The following is a 25,468-nucleotide window of genomic DNA, read 5'->3' as shown; positions in this document are numbered from 1 at the left end:
TCCCCTACGTAAGTGCTATTCATGTGACCAGGTGGGTCATGTGAGGGGGGACCCCAAATGCCCCAAAAGTACACCGGCACCCACTGGTGCACCGTCCCAGGGTTTGGCCAGTGTAGCGCTTGGGGAGGAGTTGGTTTCAGGTGGGTGGGAACCAGCAGAAATGACCCTTGTCTCACTAGGGGACAGTGAGATGGTCCAGAGAAACCTAGTGCCTGATAACACTAAGAAGTACAGGCAATGGGTGACCATCAATGGACAGAGGGTGGAGGCTCTAAGAGACACAGGAGCCAGTGTGACTACAGTGAGGAGTCACCTGGTGTCTGAAGAGCAGATTGATCCCCGGGTACTTCACCAAGTAGTTGCAGTAGACAATTCTGAGCGCCTCTGCAGAGTGGCGCAGGTTCCCTTTGAATGGGGGGGGGTCTCAGGTTCCTGGAAAGTAGCTGTGAGTCCAACCATGCCTGTTGATTGTTTGCTAGGCAACGACCTGGAAGATTCCCCTTGGAAGGAGGTGGAACACAGGTCTCACTTGGAGATGTTGGGTCTGCCTGGGTGGGTATGCGTATCCACCCGGTCTATGGCAGCCAATCAGGGTAGTCAAGAGCCCCTGGAGCCTGAAACAGTGGCCCAGGGGACCGCCAAGAAGAGGAAAGGCAGGAGGCGCGGGAAACCCGCCCCAGAAATTCCCACGGTCCGGGAGGAGGCAGAGCCTGAGGGTGATGCCCCGGAACCTACAGGGGAACAGGTGGCTGAACTGGGGGAGGTCCCTGAGCTGTCGCAGTGGCAGCAGGAAGGGGGACCCACCAGGGAAGTATTCTGCACAGCGCAGAAGGAGTGCCCTACTCTTGAGGGACTGCGGCAGCAGGCTGCAGCCCAGGCGGCTGGCGGGGCGCCAGGTACTCACCTGATTTATTGGGAGGATGGCCTCCTGTATAGTGAGCCTAAGGTTCCTGAGCCGGGGTCAGCTCGTATGCTGGTGGTACCCCAGGGCTTCAGGACCTTCCTACTGGGTTTGGCTCATGATGTGCCTTTGGCAGGACATCTAGGGCAGGACAAGACCTATAAGAGGCTTGTCTCCCACTTTTACTGGCCCTTGATGAACAAGCAGTCAGCTGCTTATTGTAGATCTTGTCAGACTTGTCAGGCAAGTGGCAAGAGTGGGGGGAAATGCAAAGCTCCCCTCCAACCTTTACCGGTAGTCAGTACTCCCTTTGAAAGGGTAGGAATTGACATTGTGGGGCCTCTGGATCCCAAGACAGCCATGGGCAACAGGTTCATCCTGGTCTTAGTGGACCATGCCACACGGTACCCAGAAGCTATTCCTCTAAGGACGGTCACCGCCCCCGTGGTGGGACGTGCCTTGATGGGGGTTTTTACCCGCATGGGGTTCCCCAAGGAGGTAGTATCTGATAGGGGTACAAACTTCATATCCACTTATATGAAGTCTCTGTGGAAGGTGTGTGGGGTAACCTACAAGTTCACCACCCCTTACCACCCCCAAAGTAATGGTCTGGTTGAGAGATTCAACCGCACCTTGAAAGGCATGATTCAGGGCCTGTCAGAGCCCTTGAGGCGTAAGTGGGACGTCCTCTTGCCATGCCTTCTGTTCGCTTACAGGGAGGTGCCTCAAAAGGGACTTGGCTTTAGCCCCTTTGAGCTCATCTATGGCCACCCTGTGAGGGGACCGCTCAGTCTGGTGAAGGAGGCTTTGGAGAAAGCTCCTAGTAAACCACCCCAGGATGTATTTAGCTACATGCTGGCACTAAGAAACCAGACTGCCCGCTTCAGGAGTCTCGCTCAGGAGAACCTGGAAGCAAGCCAGGAGGATATGAAACGGTGGTACGACCAGAATGCCACTCTGGTTGAGTTTCAGCCTGGACAAAAAGTGTGGGTCATGGCACCAGTGGAGCCTAGGGCTCTCCAAGATAAGTGGACTGGGCCTTTTGAGGTGGTGGAAAGAAAGAGCGAGGTCACCTATCTGGTAGACTTGCAATCCCCCAGGAACCCCTTGAGGGTCCTACATGTCAACCGCCTCAAACCACACTTTGAGCGAACTGAGCTATCCATGCTCCTAGCGACAGATGACGGGGTGGAGGAAGAGAGTGAACCTCTTCCTGACCTCCTGTCTGCAGGAGAGAAAGATGGGTCTGTGGAGGGAGTGATCCTCTCCCCCTCCCTGACTGAGGAACAGCAGAGGGACTGTCGCCACGTGCTGGGACAGTTCGCCTCGCTGTTTTCCCTGATCCCAGGAGTCACACACCTGTGCACACATGATGTGGACACTGGGGACAGTACACCTGTTAAACATAAGGTTTACAGGGTGACTGACAGGGTGAGGGCTTGCATTAAGGAGGAAGTCTCCAAAATGTTAGCCCTCAGGGTTATTGAGCACTCCAGCAGTCCTTGGGCCAGCCCAGTGGTCTTGGTTCCAAAGGCTGCTGCTCCTGGTGCCACTCCAGAACTTAGGTTCTGTGTGGACTACCGGGGTCTCAATGCGGTCAGCAAGACTGACGCACACCCCATCCCCCGAGCTGATGAGCTCATTGATCGGTTAGGAGCTGCCAAGTACCTCAGTACGTTCGATTTAACATCTGGGTACTGGCAGATTGCCTTAACTGAAGGGGCAAAGGAGAGGTCAGCATTCTCTACCCCCGATGGGCACTTCCACTTCAATGTGATGCCCTTTGGGATGAAGAATGCCCCTGCCACCTTTCAGAGGTTGGTCAACCAGGTGTTGGCAGGACTGGATGAGTTCAGTGCCGCCTACCTGGATGACATTGCTGTGTTTAGTTCCACATGGGAGGAACACCTGCAACACCTCTGGAGAGTGTTAGAGGCCCTGCAGAAGGCAGGCCTCACTATTAAGGCGAGCAAGTGCCAAATAGGGCAGGGTTCTGTTGTGTACTTAGGACACCAGGTGGGGAGTGGCCAGGTGGCACCCCTACAGCCTAAGATTGACACGATTCTGGCTTGGGAGCCTCCCAAGACCCAGACTGAAGTGAGAGCCTTTTTAGGTCTCACAGGATACTATCGGAGGTTCGTTAAGGGATATGGTACCATTGTTACCCCCTTAACTGAGTTGACTTCTAAGAAGCAACCCAAGAAAGTGATCTGGACAGAGGCTTGCCAGAACGCTTTTGATGCCCTGAAGGCTGCCATGTGCACAGCACCTGTGCTGAAGGCACCTGACTACTCCACGGAGTTTGTTGTACAGACAGACGCCTCAGAGCATGGTATTGGAGCAGTACTCTCACAGCTGAATGAAGAGGGCCTAGATCAACCCGTAGCCTTCATTAGCAGGAGGTTACTACCCAGGGAACGTAGGTGGAGTGCCATAGAACGTGAAGCGTTTGCTGTGGTCTGGGCACTGAAGAAGCTAAGACCCTACTTGTTTGGGACTCACTTCCGAGTTCAGACCGACCACAGACCCCTCAGATGGTTAATGCAGATGAGGGGTGAGAACCCAAAACTGTTGAGGTGGTCCATTTCCCTACAGGGGATGGACTTTACGGTGGAACATCGACCCGGTACAGAGCACGCCAATGCTGATGGTCTGTCCAGGTTCTTCCGCCTTAGTGATGAGAACTCCCATGAGGTTGGGTAGTTGCTCCCCACTTTTAGCTGGGGGGGACACGTGTTAGACTTTTCATCCTTGGCGTGGTCTCCCTTAACTTTTTGCCTCTGTTCCCCAGGTTGTTGATGTGTGCTGGACTCTGATTTTGCTGTTTTTGTTACTCTGGGCACTTTACCACTGCTAACCAGTGCTAAAGTGCAAGTGCTCCTGTTTAAATTGTATGTAAGTGGTTCATCCATGATTGGCATATTTGAATTACTAGTAAGTCCCTAGTAATGTGCACTAGAGGTGCCAGGGCCTGTAAATCAAATGCTACTAGTGGGCCTGCAGCACTGGTTGTGCCACCCACATAAGTAGCTCTGTAATCATGTCTCAGACCTGCCCCTGCAGTGTCTGTATGTGTATTTTTACACTGTAAATTCGACTTGGCAAGTGTACCCACTTGCCAGGCCTAAACCTTCCCTTTCCTTACATGTAAGGCACCCCTAAGGTAGGCCCTAGGTAGCCCCAAGGGCAGGGTGCAGTGTATGGATAAGGTAGGACATATAGTAATGTGGTTTATATGTCCTGACAGTGAAATACTGCCAATTTCGTTTTCACTGTTGCAAGGTCTGTCTCTCTCTCATAGGATAATATGGGGGCTACCTTTAAATATGATTAAAGTGTAGATTCCCCTAGAGAGTAGATGGACAGGTGGAGTTTGGGATCCCTGAACTCACAATTTAAAAATACATCTTTTAGTAAAGTTGATTTTAAGATTGTGCGTTTGGAAATGCCACTTTTAGAAAGTGAGCATTTTCTTGCTTAAACCATTCTGTGACTCTGCCTGGTTTGTGGATTCCCTGTCTGGGTCAGTTTGACAGTTGGGTTGTTTTTCACCTCACACCAGACAGTGACACAAAGGGAGCTGGGGTGTGATCTGCATTTCCTGATTAGCCATCTCTGCTAGGAGGGAGGGGTGGAGTGGTCACTCTCATCTGAAAGGACTGTGCCTGCCTCTGACAATGCTGTCTCCAACCCCCTGGTGTGTGTCTGAGGCCTTGCCTGGGCAAGGCAGGATTTCACAAGAAGGTGTGAGTCCCCTTTGAAGGAAGGTGACTTCAAAGACTAAAATGGGTATAAGAAGGGCACCCAAACTTACAAACTTTAGAAACACTTCTGGAATCAAGAGGAACCTCTGCCTGGAGAAGAGCTGTTAGCTGAGGAGGAAGGGCTGCCCTGCCTGTGACTGTGCTTTGTGGAGCTTTCCTGCAGTGCTGCTTCTGCCAGAGTAAGAGGGCAAAGACTGGACTTTGTGTGCCTTCCATCTTGAAGAAGAAATCTCTAAGGGCTTGATGTAGAGCTTGCCTCCTGTTGTTGAAGTCTCAGGGATAGCAAAGACTTCTTCCTGCCAGCACCTGGAGTCTCTGGAGAGACCCCTACTCTGCTCTGTGGTGCCCTTCCAGTCCCTGGGCCCCTGAAAGGAGAAGCTGGCAGCCTAAGGACAAAAATACACGCACCGAGCACCGTGCGGAGAAAAGATCGACGCGAATCCGATCGCGGCTGAGAAAACGACGCGACGCCGGCTCCGCAGCTGAGAAACGACGCCGCAGGAAACGCGACCGGAGAATCGACGCCCGGAGCAGGAGAAACGACGCGCAGCATCGCTGACGAAGGCTGAGAGATCGCAACCTGCGCCGCGGGACTTTCGGACCGTCGCGTGGCTGGCTTTTTCGACGCGCCTCGCCGTGCCGAGCTGTTTTCGACGCATATAACCGTGCAGGGTTATTTTCAACGCACACCGCCCGTGCGGGGTTATTTTTGACGCAAACCAGGTACATTTTCACGCTAGCAGCGCTAGTGTGGTGTTACAACTACCTAAAGACTCTTTTTAGTTTAAACCTTTAAAAAATCATAACTTGACTTTTGTATGTTGGATTTTTGTCGTTTTGGTCTTGTTTTGTCTAGATAAATATTTCCTATTTTTCTAAACTGGTGTTGTGTCATTTTGTAGTGTTTTCATTAGGTTACTGTGTGTGTTGGTACAAATACTTTACGCCCAGCACTCTGAGGTTAAGCCTACTGCTCTGCCAAGCTACCAAGGGGGTAAGCAGGGGTTAGCTGAGGGTGATTCTCTTTTATCCTAACTAGAGTGAGGGTCCTTGCTTGAACAGGGGGTAACCTGACTGTCAACCAGAGACCCCATTTCTAACACTGCCCCACCAGCGAACCCACTACAACCTCATGATTGACCATCCACATCACCCCGCCAAAAACTTTCGCCCCACAAATTAGTCAGCAAGAAACAAAACTCAATCAGGTAATGTGCATTCCTCATGTCCGAGAGATGCACACTGTCATCCCTGAAAAGCAACTGTTCCTCCTCCTTCAGACCCTCATGCGTCAGAACCTTAATGTCATGAGACCAGCAAAAAACCTGCATAGCCCTATTGAGCTTTTCCGGGCCCTCTCAATAGCCCCATGTTTTTGTGCTCCACGCTATTTCCTCCTTGGCACAAATTCTGTCCACACTAAGCAAGTCCCATGCATGTTGCGCCTCATCAGGACTAGATCTCGTTGCATGTGTTGCAGTAGGGTGAGCCCTGAGAGACGGACCAAGTCATTTTCCCCAAGGTGTAATACGAATACATCCGGAAATTCCCACGTCGGCAAAATTAATGTAATAAAAGGAAGCAAATTGCCTCACCTCATGCTGCTCTCCCCACCACAGCACTTCGTGCCAGATGCTCGGGAGTCCCAAAGATCGTCCATAGACATGTTTTTCTGCATACCTGGCTGCCCAATGCACAAAAGTATGGCCGTGATTGACTTATTTTTCTCCGGGCCACTCACAACCTGGAAAGAGAAACAAATGTTGGCTTATAAGAACACAAGCCCATCCCACCCTCCCCATTACCCAGACCAACCTGCCTTGTGCTTTCCCATCAACCAAACTAGGCTCTAACATATCTCTCACAACACTTTGAGCGCCACTGTCCAATGCGCCTGATCCTATCCCAGTCCCACCCCAACCTGGCTGCGTCCATCGCTGCGCCAATTCTAAAGGAGTGAGTACCAAAATGACTCGCCTGCCTCTGAGCCATCCTCAAAACAGACAACAACTGAAAAGCTGTAACCCTAGTGCCATTCTCATGGTGAAACACCCATTCCTCCTGACTCCTCCGGCACACCTTGAATTTGTCCCATTCCCGTACCGGACATGCTTTCACAACTCCGTCTTGCTCCAACCAAATCCACTTACCCTTGCCCAACTGATTTGTCTTCGATCGCCTCAACCATATCCCAAATCTCCCTCCTTGACGTTGCACCTCAATCACCTTTACAACGCAATCTTTCCCCACTCCCAACAATTCAGACACTCAAAACGCCCCCAAAAAAATCCATATCATACACAACCGAAACAGGGCCACCTCGTCTCCATTCAAACAACACACTGGCAACACATGCAGAATCTCCAACAACAACTTGAATGTAATGGCTTCTCGGACAAAAACTGAACTTGTGCAAACCCTCCCCAACCCTTCAGCATTATCCTCAGAATGTAATTTTTTGCCGGGTCCCAGCCAAAAAATAACTTCCCATAAAAAGACACCTCTGACAACTTGCCCATAATCGTGGCGAGTGATAAACCTTTCCGAATCAAAAACACAACAAAACATATCACCCGAGCCTCCAGTATTCCCCGTTACTGACTCCTAAATTGCCCCCTGTAAGCTTAAAAATCCTGAAATTCCAACCATGCTAGGCGATAACTCCTGAGGGTTGATTCTGCTTGCGACCTCTCCACCAGTCTCATGACCATCACGCCCCCCACTCCCAGAAGTCTGCCGGACCTCTGTCTTGAATTCGTCTGCACTGGGTGCCTACTGTCGGAAACGCTGCCACTGCAAACGAGATAGGGAATCTGCAATGGAGTTGTTTACCCCAGGAATGTGCGCAGCCTTAAATATTATGTTCAAAGTTAAAGAACGCAACATAAACCGCCTAAGCAACTTCAGCACTCTCAGATCCCTCGCTTTCTGTCTGTTCACCAACTCAACCACTGTCAAATTATCAACATGAAACATCACTGCCCTGTTAGCCAATTCATCCCCCCATACTGACAGCGCCACTAACAGAGGAAAGAATTCCAAAAAGGCAATACTTCTCCCCTGACTTAACCAATGGGCAGGCCATGTCTCTGCACACCTGTGCCCATCCCAAAACAGTCCAAAACCAACTGCGCCTGCTGCATCCGAAAAAATCTTCACATGCCAAACAGTGTCCTCTTCCAAGAAAGACAGTGAGATCCCGTTAAACTGTGTCAAAAACAGGTCCCATACTCTAATGTCTTCCCATAATCCCACAGTCAACCTTATCCTGTGATGCAGGAGGGATGCACCGACATAGCCAAGCCCATGCGCCTGCAAAAAGTTCTGCCACCCCGGACCACTCTACATGCAAAATTGAGGAAGCCAAGTAGTTGTTGAGCCATGCGCAGTTCAATCTTACGCCTCAATCTGATCTCCCTCAAAAACAACAGAATCTCCTCCACCTTTTCCACTGGTAGGCGAGCTATGAAATCCCTTGTGTCCAGTTCAATGCCCAAAAAGGTTAAGACACAACTAGGGCCTTCCGTTTTCTCCGGGGCCAAAGGTATCCCAAAATCTTGTGCCAACTGTTCAAAACACCTAAGTGCCCTGTCACACGAGCCCGACTGCGCTGTCCCTACAAAGAGAAAATCGTCCAGATAGTGTGACACCGTCCGATGTCCACTCATCTGAACAAAAACCCACTGCAAGAATGTACTAAAGGCTTCAAACAATGCACATGAAATCGCACATCCCATTGGCAGGACTCTGTCCACATACATGGCCCCCCCAGCTGAATTCCTAGCAAAGAGAAATCTTCCCGGTGAATAGGAAGCAGCCGAAAGGCTGCCTTGATGTCGCACTTGGCCATCTCCGCACCTTTTCCACCCCCGTATGATCTGTATAGCATCATCCACCATGGCGTATACCACCCTTGTATCTTCCGGTGTGATGAAATCATTCACCGACGCCCCTTCAGGCCACGACAGATGGTGTATAAGCCTAAAATACCCTCTGCTTTTTTTGGTACCACTCCCAAAGGTGATATCATTAAATCCTCCATGGGCCACCCGTAAAAGGGGCCCACATTCCTGCCTTCTGCCACCTCCCATAGCCTTTGCTGACTGTAAATTATTCACCCATCTCCTCATCTGTGGACCCTGATAGTCCACCCGAAAACTTTCTCTGAAATCCCACTCCAATTTGAGCACTGTGTCCCTATCTGGGTACACGCACAACCAAAACAGTAACTTCTCTAACCTAATTGGAGTAGGCGCCCTTTGGCCCAGTAGCACCTTGACCGCTTCTACCACTGGCCGCTCTCCACTGCTCGGCATGACTGGTGAGTGAGAAACATTGCATAACTGGATGTTTTGAACACTCATGTCTAAATTTACAAGGGTGTCTGGAGCATAACCCCTTGTTGAAATTCCAACATGCTCCTGAGGCAGATACCTGTGCCCTCTGAGGCACACCCACCCCTCCCTGAGCGGGACGCTGCTGAAATGGCTTATACACTACCCGGCGACCACTAGCTGTGTGGGTTGATGCAGCAGAATGCAAAGATGCCATCCACTGCATCCATAACTCACAATCCACATCCCCCACGGCTTCTCTTGGTTAATGCTAACTCTGGCCCTAAACTCCTCATCATATTTCAGCCATTCAAAACTCCTGAAGTGCAGTTGGACTTTCGAATAATGTCCATGTACTTGAACATGGCAATGTCCCTGTCGAGGTATTTCTCACAGTATATACTGGCATAAATCAAAAAGGCAGAAGTCCAGTTGTCCATAGTTATTGGAACCCAGGGCCTCCGTGCCAATTCCCACTCCTCTTCCTTAGAACCTTCTTTAGCCTGAATATCCCTGTGTAATAGTTTGAAAACATCCACATTTTCATGCCTCCATATGCTCGCCTTTGTCTTGTCCGCCATGTGTGACCCTAAAGGCATCGCAAGTCCTATGTAAGGGAGTCTCTTCTTGTGCCCCGTCCCCCCTTTGTCCTCATCCCCCTTTTCCCCACCTACCCCCTTATCTTCATTCCCGCTTTTCTCCAGCAGCTCCTTGTCTCCCCCTTTATCTGTCCTGCCTGAAACTACCGCACCTGCATCAGGCTGTAAGAGTATCGAATCCTCACCCACCCCCACAGATTTGTATTGAGCCGTGCCCCCCTTTCCCCTCTTCACATCCCATGGCAGTCTCCTTTACCTTGAAACCCCCAAGCCGTCGTTCCAGCATCCGGCAATGCCTTGTGCCCCTGTGCCACTGCTGTAGAAACCTGCAAAACAGAAGCAGAAGAGGGGGTTGAGCCACTCCTGCACCCCTGCCCCTTCCCTTGTACCCCGCTCACCTCTTTTTCCTGAATCTCTTCCCAGTCATCCAGCTCACCTCATAATCCAGTTTAAGCACCCCCTCTTCATCCACACCCATTCCTTCTTCTGCGCCAGTTGCATCCCCCATGCTGTATTCATCACCCATCCTGAAACCCCCTTAGCGTAGGCCAAGCGTCTTCTTCATGCGTTCCCACGGCGTAGAGAAGGCCACAGAAGACCCCTTTAACGCTTCTGACCAACGTCCAGGGGCTGTAGTGCGCCCCATTGGCTTCGCCACCTCTCTGCTAGCCTCAGATGCTGGCATTGACTCTCCTCTCCACTCCTGGCCGTATGCGCCAGGCGTTGCCGTCACACTGCCAGTCCCACCAGCCACACCGGTCTCCTGCACTAACCCCTGCTCCTCCTGTGGGATCCAGACCCAACTACCCTTCTCTGACCTGTGCCCATCATCTTGACCCCCCCAACAACTACTGACTTCCTCTTCGCCTTCTTGGTCCTTCCCTCTGCCTCTCCCCTCTCCTTACACAATTTTTCCCACCGAGGTTCTGTCTCTGCCACCAGTTTCCTTTGCTCCTGAATTCTTGCCTCTATATCCACTACCGACCAGTCAGTGGATGTGTGATGTCTGGCCCACTCTCACGTCCTGCACCTGTCTGCCCTTGTCGAACTGCACCCGACCCCCTTATCACCTGTCTCTCCACTAGTGCTGGCCAATGCACCCCCCGGGCCGCCAGCCGCAGCACTGCCTGCTTTTGCCTTTCTTTTGGAACCCCCAAACCCCTGTGCCATGCCCACTCCTGTGCCTCTAGCTGTGGCCCCAGCCAATGTAAGGTCCAGTGGCTGCTCAGCCCCTGTTGGCATCACTAAAACCTGCACTGCCTGCTGAGCAGGCACCATCCCTGTCACCCCGCAGCCCTGAAGGCCCCTCCCCTGCCAAGTCCTCCCCCGCTCATTCTGTCTCATGTTGGGGCTCCCCTTGTGGCCCTTCTTCCATACCAACGGGGGTGGGGGGTGGACGCACTGCACCCGCTTCCTTTTGGGCTTTTTCCTAATGCCCTCTATTGGGGAGAGGCAAGCGGCGGTCGTTGCCGCCACCACCTGAGCCACCACGTGCGACATCCCCACCCAGGCTTGGTCAAGTACGCCAGGCCTGAGGAGGTCGCTACAGCCCGCTTTGCCCAGAACGTGAAGCGCAGCCCTTATGGCATTAATGTCATGGCCGGCGGCCATGACGAGTGTCACTTGCTTTGTGGGTGTTGCGTGCATGAAAGGCAAAGTGCACCCATCCGATGCTGTAAATATTTTCCGCTTTGTGTATGCCGAAGCGTTATGCCAGTTGCCACAAAAATACCTCTTAATGCACTTGCGTGCCTGCTCCTCCCTTCACTTCTGCCCTCCCTCCGCTTCACGCACGTCAAAGCATAGTACCAACAGACTATGGTGCACTCTACCTCCGCAACTGTTATTCCCTACTCTAAACCTCTGGATCGGCCAACCTCTGCGCAGCGTGACTTGCTGGCGCCGAAGAGGCCGATCCTCCCGTCCCCACCCCCCTTTGTACCCTCCCAAGAACCCTCCCCTGCCTAACTCCCCAGCCTATCCTGTCTATGGCCGTCTACTTCTGGCCCGAGATCTCCCGTGAAAAGACTGGACTGCATCCAGCTCTTCACGGGGCCTTATACTCTAAGCCAGCAAACTTGCGAGGTCAGCTTTTGAACTTTTTTTGTGGTTCGGGCTGGGAGTGTTGAATGAACTCCACTTCCAGGCTACTAAAACGTAAAAGAGGACTGCGCTGCCTCCTTCTTGAACCAGCTGCAGTGGTGAATCTTGATAGAACTTAAAGGACGACCGTGGTTAGTTGCCATTATAGGTTGGGCTGCATGGTTTAAGCAGTTCCCATGGTAACGCTTCATTGGAAGCTGACGGTAGAGTTAACTGGTTCTGTAGCTATCCTACAATCAGCTGTTTCTTGTCCCTTACTCTAGGCTCTGTTAATTGCTTTATCTTTAATTAGATCTTAGGTTTATGGCTTGGACCTTATCAGTTTAATAGCAATTATATTAGGTCAGGTATATTTAGTGCATTAACATTATTTTTTAACAGAAATACTTAGCCTATTAATAGTATTAAGTGTTTTAAAGAGCCATGGCTGAGGAAAGAGAACCTTCTCAGCTTGAGGTAAGTGAAGAGATGTTTAAAAAGTTATTTGAGGATGGTTTAAAACCTCTATAAATGAATTAATAGAAGCTGCTTTATCTGAAAGGAAAAGAAGCACTCCTGAGGAGGATTTTTCCATTTCCGATGATTAAAGACCACCAGAACCTAAAAAAGTTGACAAAGTTTTAAGGAAAACAAAACATTTAGAAAATAACTAATCTACCTGGATCCAAAACAAAAAGTATTGAACATACCAGGCACCCTCATATATGCTTTGCCAGAGTCATCACTGGAAATCTGACACCCAAGAATGATGGCCATGCACTGCTTATTATTTATGCACTTTTGATCTGGTAGCAATGCAGGGCTGCCACTACAAGGAAAATTAGAACTCACATTTTTAATTGTGATAGGATGCTGGCATCAGAGTGAGCTGTAATCTGTGGTTCAAGGTATTTGAGGGGCCTAGATGAATTGTGTTGCATTAGTCCAACCTCAAACATCTGAAAGTGTTAATTTAAAAAAAAAAAACTATGAATACAAGAAATATACCTTCCTTTTTCAGTTAAAGATGCTCTTAACGCTAAAAGTTTTGAGTAGAACTAATCATCCTGAGATTTATATAGTTCCAATAGTTTGTGGACATAGCAGTATTTGTACTAAGCAAATGAAGCTCAGTACACCTTTTTTTAAAACTTTTTTATTTGCAAGAGAAAACAAGAAAAAAGCAATAAACCTTATTCAAGCACAACAGGAAATACAACCCACATACATCTGCTTATAATGATAAAGTCAATTTGTAGCACAACCTCGCCCAAGTTGGGCACCAGAAAAAAGACTATCGATTCCCCCAAACAATCCCACAAAAAGTAAATGGGGGGAGGAGGAGGCGGAGGAAAGGGAAAAGGGGAGAAGACAAAGCAACATCTATCAAGCTGTTAATTGATGTAGGAGCTACATTCATGCAGAACCTTCCTAAGGGTCAGAGGAGGTCATTGTATGGAGGTCAGACACGCGTAGTGTTTTTGACATTGTCACAAGTAGCTGTCCCCCAATTGCAAGTGCTTAATGTGGTAGTGAAGGGGTGTCATGTAACGTCTAATTTAGCCACTCTGTCACAGATGATGGCAGTGGCTAATTCCATATTTGGGCTGCGCAGAGCTGTGCCACTAGGAGCAGGTGAGAGAATAAGCGACCGTAAGGGGTTGTCGTGGGAAAGATTCTGTCTGTCCCCAGTTACCTAAAATGGTCATAAGTGGATCTATTGGTAGTTGAACATTCATGATGGTCTGTACAATGTGCTGAATCTACACCCGGCATGTCTGAATCGCTGGGCATGACCACCATGTATGTAACAAAAGTACCTCACTCCCCACATTCCTTCCAACACTAGTCCGAGCTCCCAAACATTTTGGCAAGTTTGATAGGTGTAGGATACCAACAGGTTGATATCTTGTATGCATTTTCTTTGTAGTGGATACAGATTAATTATGTGGCTGCTCTTTGCCATATGCCCCCCCCCACGTGTCATCAGAAACCTCAATACACAGTTCCCTCCCTCAGTCTAGTAGATAGGCATGTTTTGGGGGAGGAATCAACTGTAAAAGATATTGGTAAAGCCATGATATGCCTTTACAGCAAACATTGTTGAGGTAGAGGGACTCTGAGTGTGTCATCGTGCTGGAGAGCTAGTCACGCAGGGGACCTAAGTGCCCAATGGAGTGCCTGACTCAGTCTTTAAGTGGCTCGTCTATTTAGGCCAAATGTGGTGACTAAATCACCCAGCCACCTCAGGACCCCATCCTTGTAAAAATCACCCAGGATAGCAGCCCTGAACCCAGCAGAAGGAACCAGGATTAGTTCTGCCTGTGTGAAAGTCAGGCTTATTTGCCAAAGGGGTGAGTCGAAAAAGATAGGTCAGGAATTCCCTCCGTTGCCATTCCCCCACTCCAATATGTAAAAGTAATGATGTTAGCGATAGGAATTGGGGGCCTTCACTTCGAAAGACACTGGGAGACACACAGTCCGGATAGAGGGAAGGGGTTGAATGCCTGTTCTACTTAGACCCAGGGTTTATTGTCAGGGTTGTGGTTCCAATCAAGGGAAAGGCAAAGTTGTGCTGCTAGGATATAGGTTGTGACATCGGAAAGCCCAGGCTACCTTCAGAGACTGACCTGCTCATAGTCACTCTTGCTACTCCCGGGGACTTGCCCCTCAAACAAAAATAAGCATTTTTACACAGATGTGCCTATGAAGCGTGGGAGGAAGGGTCAGCAGTAGGGTCTGGAGCACATATAAGAGCTGAGGAATGAAGTTCATTTTTAAACCTAGTCTACCCAAGGATGAAATCTCCAGCTTCCCCCAACGATAGAGATCTTTGAAGCAGGAAGTAAGGAGCAGTGGTATGTTGCAGGAGTATATGTCTTTTGTCTGATGTAGCAGGTGAATCCCCAGGTAAGTAATAGCCGATGGCTCGCATTGAAAGTTGCACCTCCTAATAGGAACCTCTAGACTGTTTTTGGGGTCTGCTACACTGATGCCCCGGGACTTGTAGAAAATGATTTTAAAGCCCAACACTAGGGTAAAGGCCTCTATCTCCTCCTTCAATGCTGAAATTGTAGTATCAGGTTCTGTTATAAAACAGAGAATGCCATCGGCAAAAAGGGCCAACTTGTGTTCTACATCATGAACCAATACACCTCTACTTGTTGGTTTAGCCTTAGCCTTGGCTACCAACGGTTCCATCATAAGGGCAAGTATTGGGGGTATAAGGGGCATCCCTGGCGGGTGCCCTGTGTATGCCTAATTGGTGCGGAGAAGTCATTAGTTTTATGTTTCGCAGTGGGATTTTGAAAATTGGTGAGAATGAAGGCTTTCATCTTTGGCCCTAAATGGATGTTGTTGAGGACCTTATAAAGATAATTCCAGTCTACCCTATCTAACGCCTTCTTAGGCTAAAGGTAGAGAACGGCCATAGGTTGTTGCCACTGTTTGACTTCTTCCATAAGGGCCACTGCTAACCTTGTATTGTCGTTTGCCTGCCTGTTGCAGATGAAGCTGGACTGGGTTGGAACGATTATGGATGGCCACACCTAGTGTAAGTGGGCAACCAAAGTGGGAGCAAATAGCTTCACGCTGTAATTGGCAGAGCTATGGGTCTATCTGAAGGGCACTGGGAGGGGGGTTTGCCTGGCTTAAGAAAGAGGGTGATGTGAAATTCCAGCTCATGGTGTCCATGACTACTCCAGAGGTCAAGAAGGAGTTTAACACCTTCAACAGGGATTCTATCAAGAGACAGGCATGGGGTTTGTAAAAAGTAGCAGTGTAGCCTTTGGGGCTGGGTGCTTTGCTTGGGGGAAAGCTTGATAATTGCAACCTCATCTGGGGTGGTGTCTTCGAGTAGGTGCAACTCCTCAAACATATCTGAGAGTGTATAAGTGTTTTTAAGTAGTCATCCTGGTGCTGGGGATTGAATGGTTGAGCCTGGTAGAGTGTTGAATAGTAACTCTTAAACACCTTGAGTATTTCATCCATCTCTCGACAGGGGTGTCCCTCATCATCTACCAACTCCCTAATGTGGTTATGGGTGGAACGGATGCTTAGTTTATATGCTAGGAGTCTTTCCACCTTATCCCCTTTTTTGAATATGTTTGATTAATATAGAGCAGCTTCTTGGCTGGCACTCTCATTAAGAGGTGTTCGAGTCCCTGAGTTGACATAGGTCGTGTTCCTTATGTCGAGCTTCTGCCTGTCACATCTGAGCCTCCAATTCCTCTTGGTGGAGTTTATTTGCCTTTTTGAAGGCTGTTGTATGAGAGTTACACTCTCTGTGAAGGACTGTTTTTGCGTTATCCCAAAAAGTCGCCGGAGACACCTCTCCAGTGTCACTTTCATGGACGTAATGTTCTATAGCATCCCTAATTCGATCGCGGAGGAATGGGTCTCTAAGTGCCACTTCATTGAGGATCCATGGCCTGGGGACTGGGTGCTGTGGGGTCACTGGGCTTAGTGTTAGCCAGACGGGGTCATGATCAGAAATGACGCTAATGTCAATTTTGGTGTTGACAAGGCTGTGCAATAGGGACTGAGAGACCAAAAAGAAATCGAGTTGGGAGCATGTCTTATGGACATTGGAATAGAACATATAGGCGGTCATTCTGACCGCGGCGGTCGGTGGTCGCCGCCCGCCAAGCGGTTCCCGCCGAAAGACCGCGGCGTCCATTCTGGCTTTCCCGCGGGGCGACCGCCAGAAGACCGCCGGCCGGCCCAGCGGGAAAGCCCCTACAACAATGAAGCCGGCTCGGAATGGAGCCGGCGGAGTTGCAGGGATGCGACGGGTGCAGTGGCACCCGTCGCGATTTTCACTGTCTGCAAAGCAGACAGTGAAAATCTTTGTGGGGCCCTGTTAGGGGGCCCCTGCACTGCCCATGCCAGTGGCATGGGCTGTGCAGGGGCCCCCAGGGGCCCCACGGCACCCGTTCCCGCCATCCTGGCTGGCGGGAAGGCGGTCGGAATCCCCATGGCGGTGCTGCAAGCAGCGCCGCCATGGCGGATACCCTGGGCCAGCGGGAAATCGGCGGGAAACCGCCGGCTCCCCTTTTCTGACCACGGCTTTACCGCCGCGGTCAGAATGGCCCAGGAAGCACCGCCAGCCTGTTGGCGGTGCTTCCGCCGCCCTCCGCCATGGCGGTCATGGACCGCCAGGGTCAGAATGACCCCCATAGTCCTGCTCTTGAGGGTGGTGATATTGCCAAGCATCTACTAGGGCTAGGTCCAATATTCCCTGAGTTAGGGATGAGGCTCGTCCTGTCCGTGATGGGAACAGTCAAGCGAGGGTCTAGAGGAATGTGAAGACCCCGCCTAGCACTAATTCCCCTCGATGTAAAAGGTCTGCATAGAATTCCTCTCGATCTCCATTGGTGCTGTAAAGACAGCCAGGTGGAGACAAATGGGTCCCGTATGCCTATCCGCTGTCCCTTGTGGTCTCTGTAGGTACTGTCAAGGGTAAAGGAGAGCTCTCGATAGGGCAATATAGCTACTGCTCAGGACTTCCAAGTGTAACAAGTGCGAAACTGCGTGATGTACCAATCAGAGTGGAGGCGTTTAGTGTCAATTCGGAGGATATGTGTCTCTTATAGGAGTGCAACATCGATCTCGCAACCAGATTATTAGTGCTCTGCGTTTAAAAGTGGGGTGTTCAGGCCCTGTATGTTAAGGGAAACGATATGGAGAAAAGTCATATTTGAGCATATGTGTGTAAGTTCCCAGGACATCCAGTAGGCACTGTTCCCATCCCCTGGAGGAGCTTGGGGTGCATGTGTGTGTCATTAATGGTAAAACAGTAACAAAAAACATAACTTTCAAGGGCAGAAATATATGGCCAACCACCACAGGAGCCACCAGGCCATCAGCCATAAAGAAGACAGGTAACAAGGCAAAAGGTAAAGATTAGAATAAGTAAAAAAGTTTACTCTCAAAGACAGTTAAGGACAGTAAAGGAGGAGGGGCTCGCTCGTGGGTAATTCTATGTGCCCCTCCCCCCTACCAGACTTACATGCAGGTCAGCAGAGGAAGACAAAACCAGTCATTGGTGGGAGTAAAAAATAGGTTTCCATCTCCCCCACGATCAGTTACAGAGCAAGAAAACAAAAGAAAAAACAATCCCGAGTTGAAGTCCTGGTGACTGTGGTGGGGCAATCAAGGCAGCGGGTCTTCATCTGAGGAGGGGGAATGATGTCTTTTATCGGCTTGTCATCATTGCCTCCGCATTTTCCTCTTGGCCTGGTGTGAAGGTTGGAAGTGCCAGCTTCCCCGACCCCCCAACCACTACAGAGTGATCTCTTGACTCAGAAGGCTGGCTTGCGTCTGGTGGAGGGGGTAGGTCGCATGCCTTCTGGGTTTCTTGGGGCGTGCAAGCGGCGATCCTCTTATCCGGATGCGTAAAATGAAGGCAGAGCAGTAAGCCCCTCTGATACAGGACTTTGTTGTGCTGAGGATGGTGAGTGACATCTACAACTAATGTATGGCCTGATATGTCCTGAAACAAAGAGATAGAATCTCCACTGAAGACAATCGGTTCCAAGCCTGCAGAACCTGTTCCTTCTGATGGAAAAAGTGGACTCAAGGTGTCTGGGGTTGGGTTTCTTTGTTGTTGAAAGGCTGAATACACCCGTTGAGTGGGGTGAAAGAGGACTGTTGACTCATCAGGAAGCTGCAGGAGCTGGGCAAATAGAGCCTGGATGTGGGACTAGAGATCTATTGCTGAACCAGAGGCTGCCAGGCCCAGAATGTGAATGTAATTTCACCTGGATTTATTTACCAGGTCATCAGTCTTGTCTTGGTGTGCCGGTTGCCCCGCACTAGTTTTTCAATATGGACCGTCCGATCAGCATTGTCGAGGACATGAGCTGCCACTTTTATTTCTACTCTGACGAGACTGGCATCTGTCTGGCATTATGACTGGTCAAGATCAGTTATGGGCCTGGTAAAGCCTTGGCGAAGAGATGTGAGATCTTTGTGAAATTTGGTAAGCAGGAACTAGGCGTCTTCTTTGATCATGGGGTGTGTGAGTCCGAGCCCCCGCTCTGAGCCCAGGGATGAGGCTGGGGATCACACTCCGCCCAACGGCCAGGGTCAGGCTTATGGAGCATGTCCCAGGTTGAGGAAGAGCGGTGAGGCTTGGATTTGTTTGCGCCATTAAGATGCAGGGGCTGCAGGGGTCCTGTTTGTATATGGTGCAGAATGAGGCTAGTTCAACATCGCCCCCGGCAGTCAGGTGCCAAGTCTGTGCTATCTAGGATGAGGCTACTGGAGAAGTCTCCAAAGGGGGACCCAATTATGTCCTGCGTCGTACATAGACTCACCCCAGTCAATGGGGATGCCCAAAGCAATATGTTTGTAGAGCCCCTACTAGGCCACCTGGCCCTAGTTACTGATAGGTGGGGTAAAGTCACTGTAGAACAGAGTGCTTTGCCACAGCCAGGGGGTGTCATACTCTCCCAGGGGCCCTCACGATGGTCTGATGGGCCAATATGAAGACTCCAAGTTGAAAAATACTCCCCACCCCTCTCCTGCACCTCAGCAGGGGGAGGGCGCGTTGTCATTAATATTTAGTAGGTAATCTGAGGTTGAGGCATTTAGTGGATCGTAGCTCTCCTAGACCGCTTCCCCACTCCACCACTCTCACCTCTAGTCCTGGCAGAGGCCACAAGAGGTCCTTGCCTATATCTGGTCTGGGCCTGCTCACCAGTGCGGGCCAGGGAGAGTCCTCTCCTCCTGGTTGCAGTACCCTCTCACTGGCATTGAGGGGAGGCCAATTGAACAACAGTCAACTGTGTGAGGGGGGTAAGGTCAATCCAGGAGGGGGCTACGAGCTCCCAGGCCATCGCCCCATTGCTGCTGTTGTGTGCATCACGCACCCGGCCAATACCCAATCTGACCTCTGTGCCGGCACGTGTGCCGTGGATGCAGGTTCCAGGCCCAAGGCACAGGTCCAGCCAACACAGGGCGATCCAGCTACCAGGACTACTCTGCAACCCTGATGGGCCCCAGACCCCAGGCTAACCGTGTCAGGTAACTGCTGATGGTAGTCGCCAGCCCCAGCAGCAAGACAAGAAGCCACAGCCCACGAGCCACAGTGGGCTCGGCTACAAGATGGCTTCTATGCCTTTTCCCGTTGTGGTTGTTCTCCAGTTGGCACTCCTCTTTACTTCTCCAGGAGGCGTCTGCCCCCCTCTCGCTACACCAATGTTGAGGAACAGGAGGATCATCAGGGGATGACACCCCTGCCTACAAAGTGCCATTATGGGTGAGGGTTGAGGGCTCAGGGGAGACACGTCCTGACAGGTTTTTTCCTTGGCCATGTCCCTTCAGAACAACTTTTTAATACTTCCCCAGTAACTTCTGAGAAGGTTAGTATTTTGTCCATATAATTTGTCAATTTTGCACTCTTTTGTTAGAGGGCTGTATAACCTCCCCTCACAAGGTGACATTTTTTTTGCTGTTAAACTCCTTATGCATTTAAGGGCAAGTTGCACTGATGTGTTATTCTGGATTCATGTCAGGTGTAAACCAATTTATGTTCCTTTAAAATCTATCCTCAGGTACAGGATACTATCCTTAGGCACGGTAACCTTACACACAGTAATCTAGCGTTCATTCAGATAGCTCAACAATGTACTAAATTCGGATTCATCCACACTTGATAATGGTTTTAGATCAGAGGCCAAAGTATGTAGTGGGGCATTTTTTAGCTGTTACATGTGATAATTATGTTAGGCTTTAATTTTGTATTTTATACATGATTAGGTAATGTAATTTAAAATAGAACCCTAAAGTGGTCAGTCAAAAGGAAGTTATTAGGAGTGAATAGAATCAGAATAAATCTCATAGAATATATTGCGTCCAAAGAATATTGCTTATCAGCATTTGTGCTAAGGATAAGCTGAGAGTATTAGCACTGAAAAGAAGTCCGAAGAACGTTTAGCCCGCAGATTTGTCAGCCATCAAATGATATATTTTAATAGCTAGTTAGGACAGTTATTTGTAAGAGCTGTAATTTACATGGAAATATCTATAAATATAAGCGTGTGTGCGTGCCTGCCTTATATGAGATTTTTTAGGTAGAGTAAGTCAAAAGTAAAAGTAGCATAGGTGCCTAGTTAAGTAAAAAGGAGTTCGGCTGTTACCATGAAAGTTGAGAAGCTCGACTATAAAAAAAAACGTTGGTAAACGAATGCTAATACTCCACATTTTTAATTTACAGAAATAATACTGAAATATCAGTACACTGTCAGGTCATTGCACAAAATCACTTCCTATACTGGCTAGTGATGTACATAGAAAAAGGCAACATTTATTAGCAGCTATCTTGAAATAGGAGGACTCAAGGTCATACTTCCACATCTATATGTAAGCTAATGATTGGTTTCAGGCATATGAATAAAAAGTTGTGCAGTTTTAAATTACTATCATGTGTGTTGGACCTGGCCCTTTTTTGCAGGGTTATCCCCAAACTTTCTGCCTTCTTCCTCCTATTTGTTTCTGTTCTGTTTTTGTTGACTTTAGGACTCTGGGCAGTTTACCACTGCTATCCAGTGCTAAAGTCCATATGCTCTTTGTATAAATTGTATGTAATTAGTTCATCCATGATTGGCATATTTGATTTACTAGTAAGTCCCTAGTAAAGTGCACTATGTGTGCCCTGGGCCTGTAAATCAAATACTGCTAATGGGTCTGCACTGATTGTGCCAGCCACATGAGTAGCCCTGTAAACATGTCTCAAACCTTGCACTACAGTGTCTGTGAGAGCAGTTTAAAACTGCCATTTCGACATGGCAAGTTCACCCACTTGCCAGAGGCAAAGCTTCCCTTTTACTATAGGTAAGTCACCACTAAAGCAGGCCCAAGACAACTCTATGGGCAGGGTGCATTGTATGTCAAAGGGTATGAACTGGTGTGTTTTACATTTCCTGCTAGTAAAATACTGCTAAATTAATTTTTCACTAGTCCAAAGATTATCCCTCCCATGGGCTAACATGGTAGGGTGACCAGAATATTAAAGCCAAAAACCGGGACATTTCACAAAAATAGAAGAAGGACTACAATTGTATTTCAACTGAGGGCACAGAATGAAGGCACTCATCAGCATACAATTACAGAACAGGCACTAAGAACATTAATAAAATGTATTATTTAATGCCAGTATGATGCTTGTTAAAAAAATCCTTTCTTATAACATGTACTAACTATCCCTGCTTTGGAAAAGATAAAAAATCACCTTCCACTATTTTCAGTCGACTGCCTCTAAAAACCAGGACAGGAACTAATTTTCCCCAAATCTGCCCGGACAGCTGGTGAAAAACCGGCAGTGTCCCCTTGAATCCAGGACACCTGGTCACCCTATAACATGGGGATTGCCTTGAAATAGCTTTTAAGTGTAATTTCCCAATGGGAGCAGATAGAGATGATGAGTTTGGGGTCTCTAAACTCCTAATTTAAAGATACAACTTTTGGTGAAGTTGATTTTTGAATTGTAAGTTTGGAATTGCCAATTTTACAAAGTGGGCATTTTCTTTCTTAACCATTCTGTGCCTCTGCCTGTCTGCTGAATACACGTCTGCGTCAGGATGACAGTTGGGTTGTTTGTGTATTCACAGTCACACAAAGGGATCTGAGGTGTACCCTGTATATTCTGATGGGTCTTCCTGGGCTAGAGTGGTGGGAGGAACAGGCACCTGCACACGACTAGGGCTGTGTTTGTCCTCACTCAAAGCAGTCTCCACCCCCCTGGAGTGTGCCTGGGGCTAGGACAGGGAAAGGCAGGGTCTTGCACACTACAAAGACTTCTCTTTGAAGTTTGCCTACTTCAAAGACAGAAATTGGTACTGGGCCTCTGACCCCACATAGAGAGAGCACGTCTGGACTGAGGACATTCTGCCAGGAAGAAGAGATGGATGCTGTAGGAGGGACTGGCACTCTGGCTGTTGCTTTATTGTGCTGGCCTGCTGATTGCTGCTTCTTTCCTAGGAGTGAAAGGACTGGACTTTGCTTTCTACATCCTGCTTTCCAAGGTTCCCCAAGGGCTGGAACTGAGCTTGTCTCCTGTTGAGAAGCTTCAGGTCCATCAATGACTTTACCTACCAGTGCCTGGGCTCACTTGCAGAAAGTTCTGACTTGCCAAGTAGTTCCAAATCCAGTCCAGGGCCCTTGGAAGTGAGCTCTGCTGCAACCAAGAAGAAACTAAGCACATTGACTCCAAAGTGGCTTCAAAACCAGCACCGCTCTCCAACTCCGTGCCGCCGCCTACACCGGAGCCATGATCCCTGCTGAGTTCAATCACCATGACTTGCAACACAGACCCGACACTGCTGCAGCTCCTCTGAAGTCCTGCCACAGAGTGAGTCCCGAGTGCTGTGTCACCAAAGTCTGTGACCCACAACTCCACTGCAGCACTTGTAGCCCCATGGTGTGATGGCAGCACCACAAAGTCAACAACTTTTGTCTTGACCTGCTGGATTCATTGACCCCGACTAGTCATAAGGAATCAACGCCTCACCACTAAACTGTATCACCTCCCCTGTAACCATAAGGAACCAACTCCTCACCTCCCCTGCCTAGCAGTAGGGAACTGATGCCTCACCTCCCCGGTAGCAGTAAGGAACCAATGCCTCACTGACTCCAGTGATGCCACACCTCCCTGGCTCAGTGCAATGTATTTGTTTCCTTTGTTACTAAGATTTAATCTTTATAAATTTATATATTTATTTGTGTATTTGGATTTTTGTTGTGTTGATCTTGTTTTACTCAGATAAATATTGGCTATTCTTTCTAAACTGGTGTAGAGTACTTTAGTGGTGTTTTCACTGTGTTACTGTGTGTGTACAAATACCTTACATATTGCCTCTGAGATAACTCTGACTGCTTGAGTCAAGCTACCAAGGGGGTGAGCAGGGGTTATCTTAGCCGTGCAACTCCCTTACCTTGTCTAAAATGAGGGTCCATTTCTAACAATGTGTTTAACAGTAACCTGTATAATTAAGGTTTGAAGTCTGTTGTATCTATAAAAGAATATTCAAGTTTTTTGATTGTCTGTGTCAATTTTGCTATTCCTTTGAGGGCTTTATATGTTGTAATCTGCTTTTCCAAGATCACTGCCTTATAAAATCAGATACACTCTGATAACCATTCCTGTTTCTTTCCTTCTGAACTCTTTTCTTCTTACAGTATGTTCGTGTCTCCTTTGACACAAAGCCTGACCTCCTTCTGCACCTTATGACCAAGGAGTGGCAATTAGAGCTCCCTAAGCTCCTCATCTCTGTGCATGGAGGCCTACAGAACTTTGAACTTCAACCAAAGCTCAAGCAAGTCTTCGGCAAAGGCTTAATTAAAGCTGCCATGACAACCGGAGCATGGATATTCACAGGTGGTGTCAACACAGGTGAGCATGATGAAAAACTTGGCATTTACATTTCTGTAGTAACTTAGGACTCTTGAAATGAGTGGAGGATACTTGTGATGGCCAATTGTTTGCCTGCATTATAAACAGAAAGGCAGCAGTTAAACCAGCTTGAGTTTCACATAATCTAGGTGTAGCATGTACTGCAAAGATAGTGAATCAATACTGGGCTTCAAACTATTGGCTAATGTCTTGTGAGTGTTAATTAACACTGGCATTTCTATTAACACAGAGAAACCTAAATTAAATAATAGTCAAAATGTATGAAGTCAACTAGGAAAGCTTTTTCTATGGATAGATGTTTGTTATTCCTGTTTTAAATGTGAATTACTCCTTTCCTCTCTATGAGTAAGGCATGCTCACCTACATGCATGGCTCACACCCCTTTTTTCAGGTAAAAGCATGGAAAATCACAAGGAAGTCATGGAGTAAAACAACAATACTCACAATAAAGTCAGGCTGAAAAATTCTTAATTTATTTTGAAATCAACGTATGGTAATGTAGAAAAAACACTAATGCTTGTGTGTGAGTTCTTAGAAACTACAGTGAACAACAAAGCTCAATCCTTACTTGAATATAGTATCTGCAAGAAGAAACAGAATGTGGCGTGATTCATTTTCTAGTACCATCACAAAATGTAACATCTCAGTGTAAGGGCCTTTGGAGAGGTCGGCAAAACTTGATTATTGTGGCATGAAAATTCCATTTTAGTGGTAGGAATGGCAGCTCTGTAATTGTGGGTCTCTACAAATTTACTTCATTACCTGGAAAAGTCACCTCACTATAATTATGACAGTGGTTGTGATGATTGTAAAGATCTAAGTATTTTTGATTGCTTCAAAGTGTGTCTGCATTATAACTTGAATGAGATATATGCTTTTTATAGTAGACATTCATAGCAAATGTGAGCTCATTCTTCTATGAATGTGATATATGAATGTTTTTAATATATTATTCATAGTAATAAATGTGAAGAAATGTCTGCCTTATTTATCACATAAAACCATGCCTGTCTTCCTAAGCGACATGAATTTCTTAACCCCTTAACTCCTGGGGCTTCCACCCTCCCACTCTCCCCACACACCTTTTGGTGAGCTCTTTTTGGCCATTTGGGGTAGTTTGTGCTTAGGACTCCATAACGTTTTCCACATAAGCTATCCACGCTAAATTCAAGTCCTTTTTTTCAACATACTGGGGATTCTAAAGGTACCAAGGTTCATGGATTCCCCTGGTTAGGGCAGAGAAAATATGCAAAATATAGCTAAGTTTTTAGCTTTTTGGGAAAGCAGGAAAAAGTGCTCCAGATAAAAGTGTTTATTTTGTTCCCCTAAAAGATCAACAACAAACATTTTGCTGTGTTAAAGAGACCATCTTC

At 48.2% G+C, this 25,468-nt stretch overlaps 1 protein-coding gene across 2 annotated transcripts in view; it reads left to right on the top strand.

Moving 5' to 3' along the window:
• TRPM3 (transient receptor potential cation channel subfamily M member 3) overlaps positions 1-25,468 on the top strand; it is a 1,350,903-nt gene that overhangs the window by 503,733 nt on the left and 821,702 nt on the right. For both annotated transcript variants that reach the window (XM_069228883.1, XM_069228872.1), the window contains exon 4: positions 23,861-24,074. In XM_069228883.1, coding sequence (XP_069084984.1) covers positions 23,861-24,074 — 214 coding nt within the window. The remainder of the gene's footprint in view (positions 1-23,860; positions 24,075-25,468) is intronic.

This window comes from Pleurodeles waltl, chromosome 1_1 (genome assembly GCF_031143425.1).
Source record: "Pleurodeles waltl isolate 20211129_DDA chromosome 1_1, aPleWal1.hap1.20221129, whole genome shotgun sequence".
NCBI classification, from domain to species: Eukaryota; Metazoa; Chordata; class Amphibia; order Caudata; family Salamandridae; genus Pleurodeles; species Pleurodeles waltl.
The sequence above is the reverse complement of the archived record's forward strand: the minus strand, read 5'-3'. Positions and strand labels throughout refer to the sequence as shown.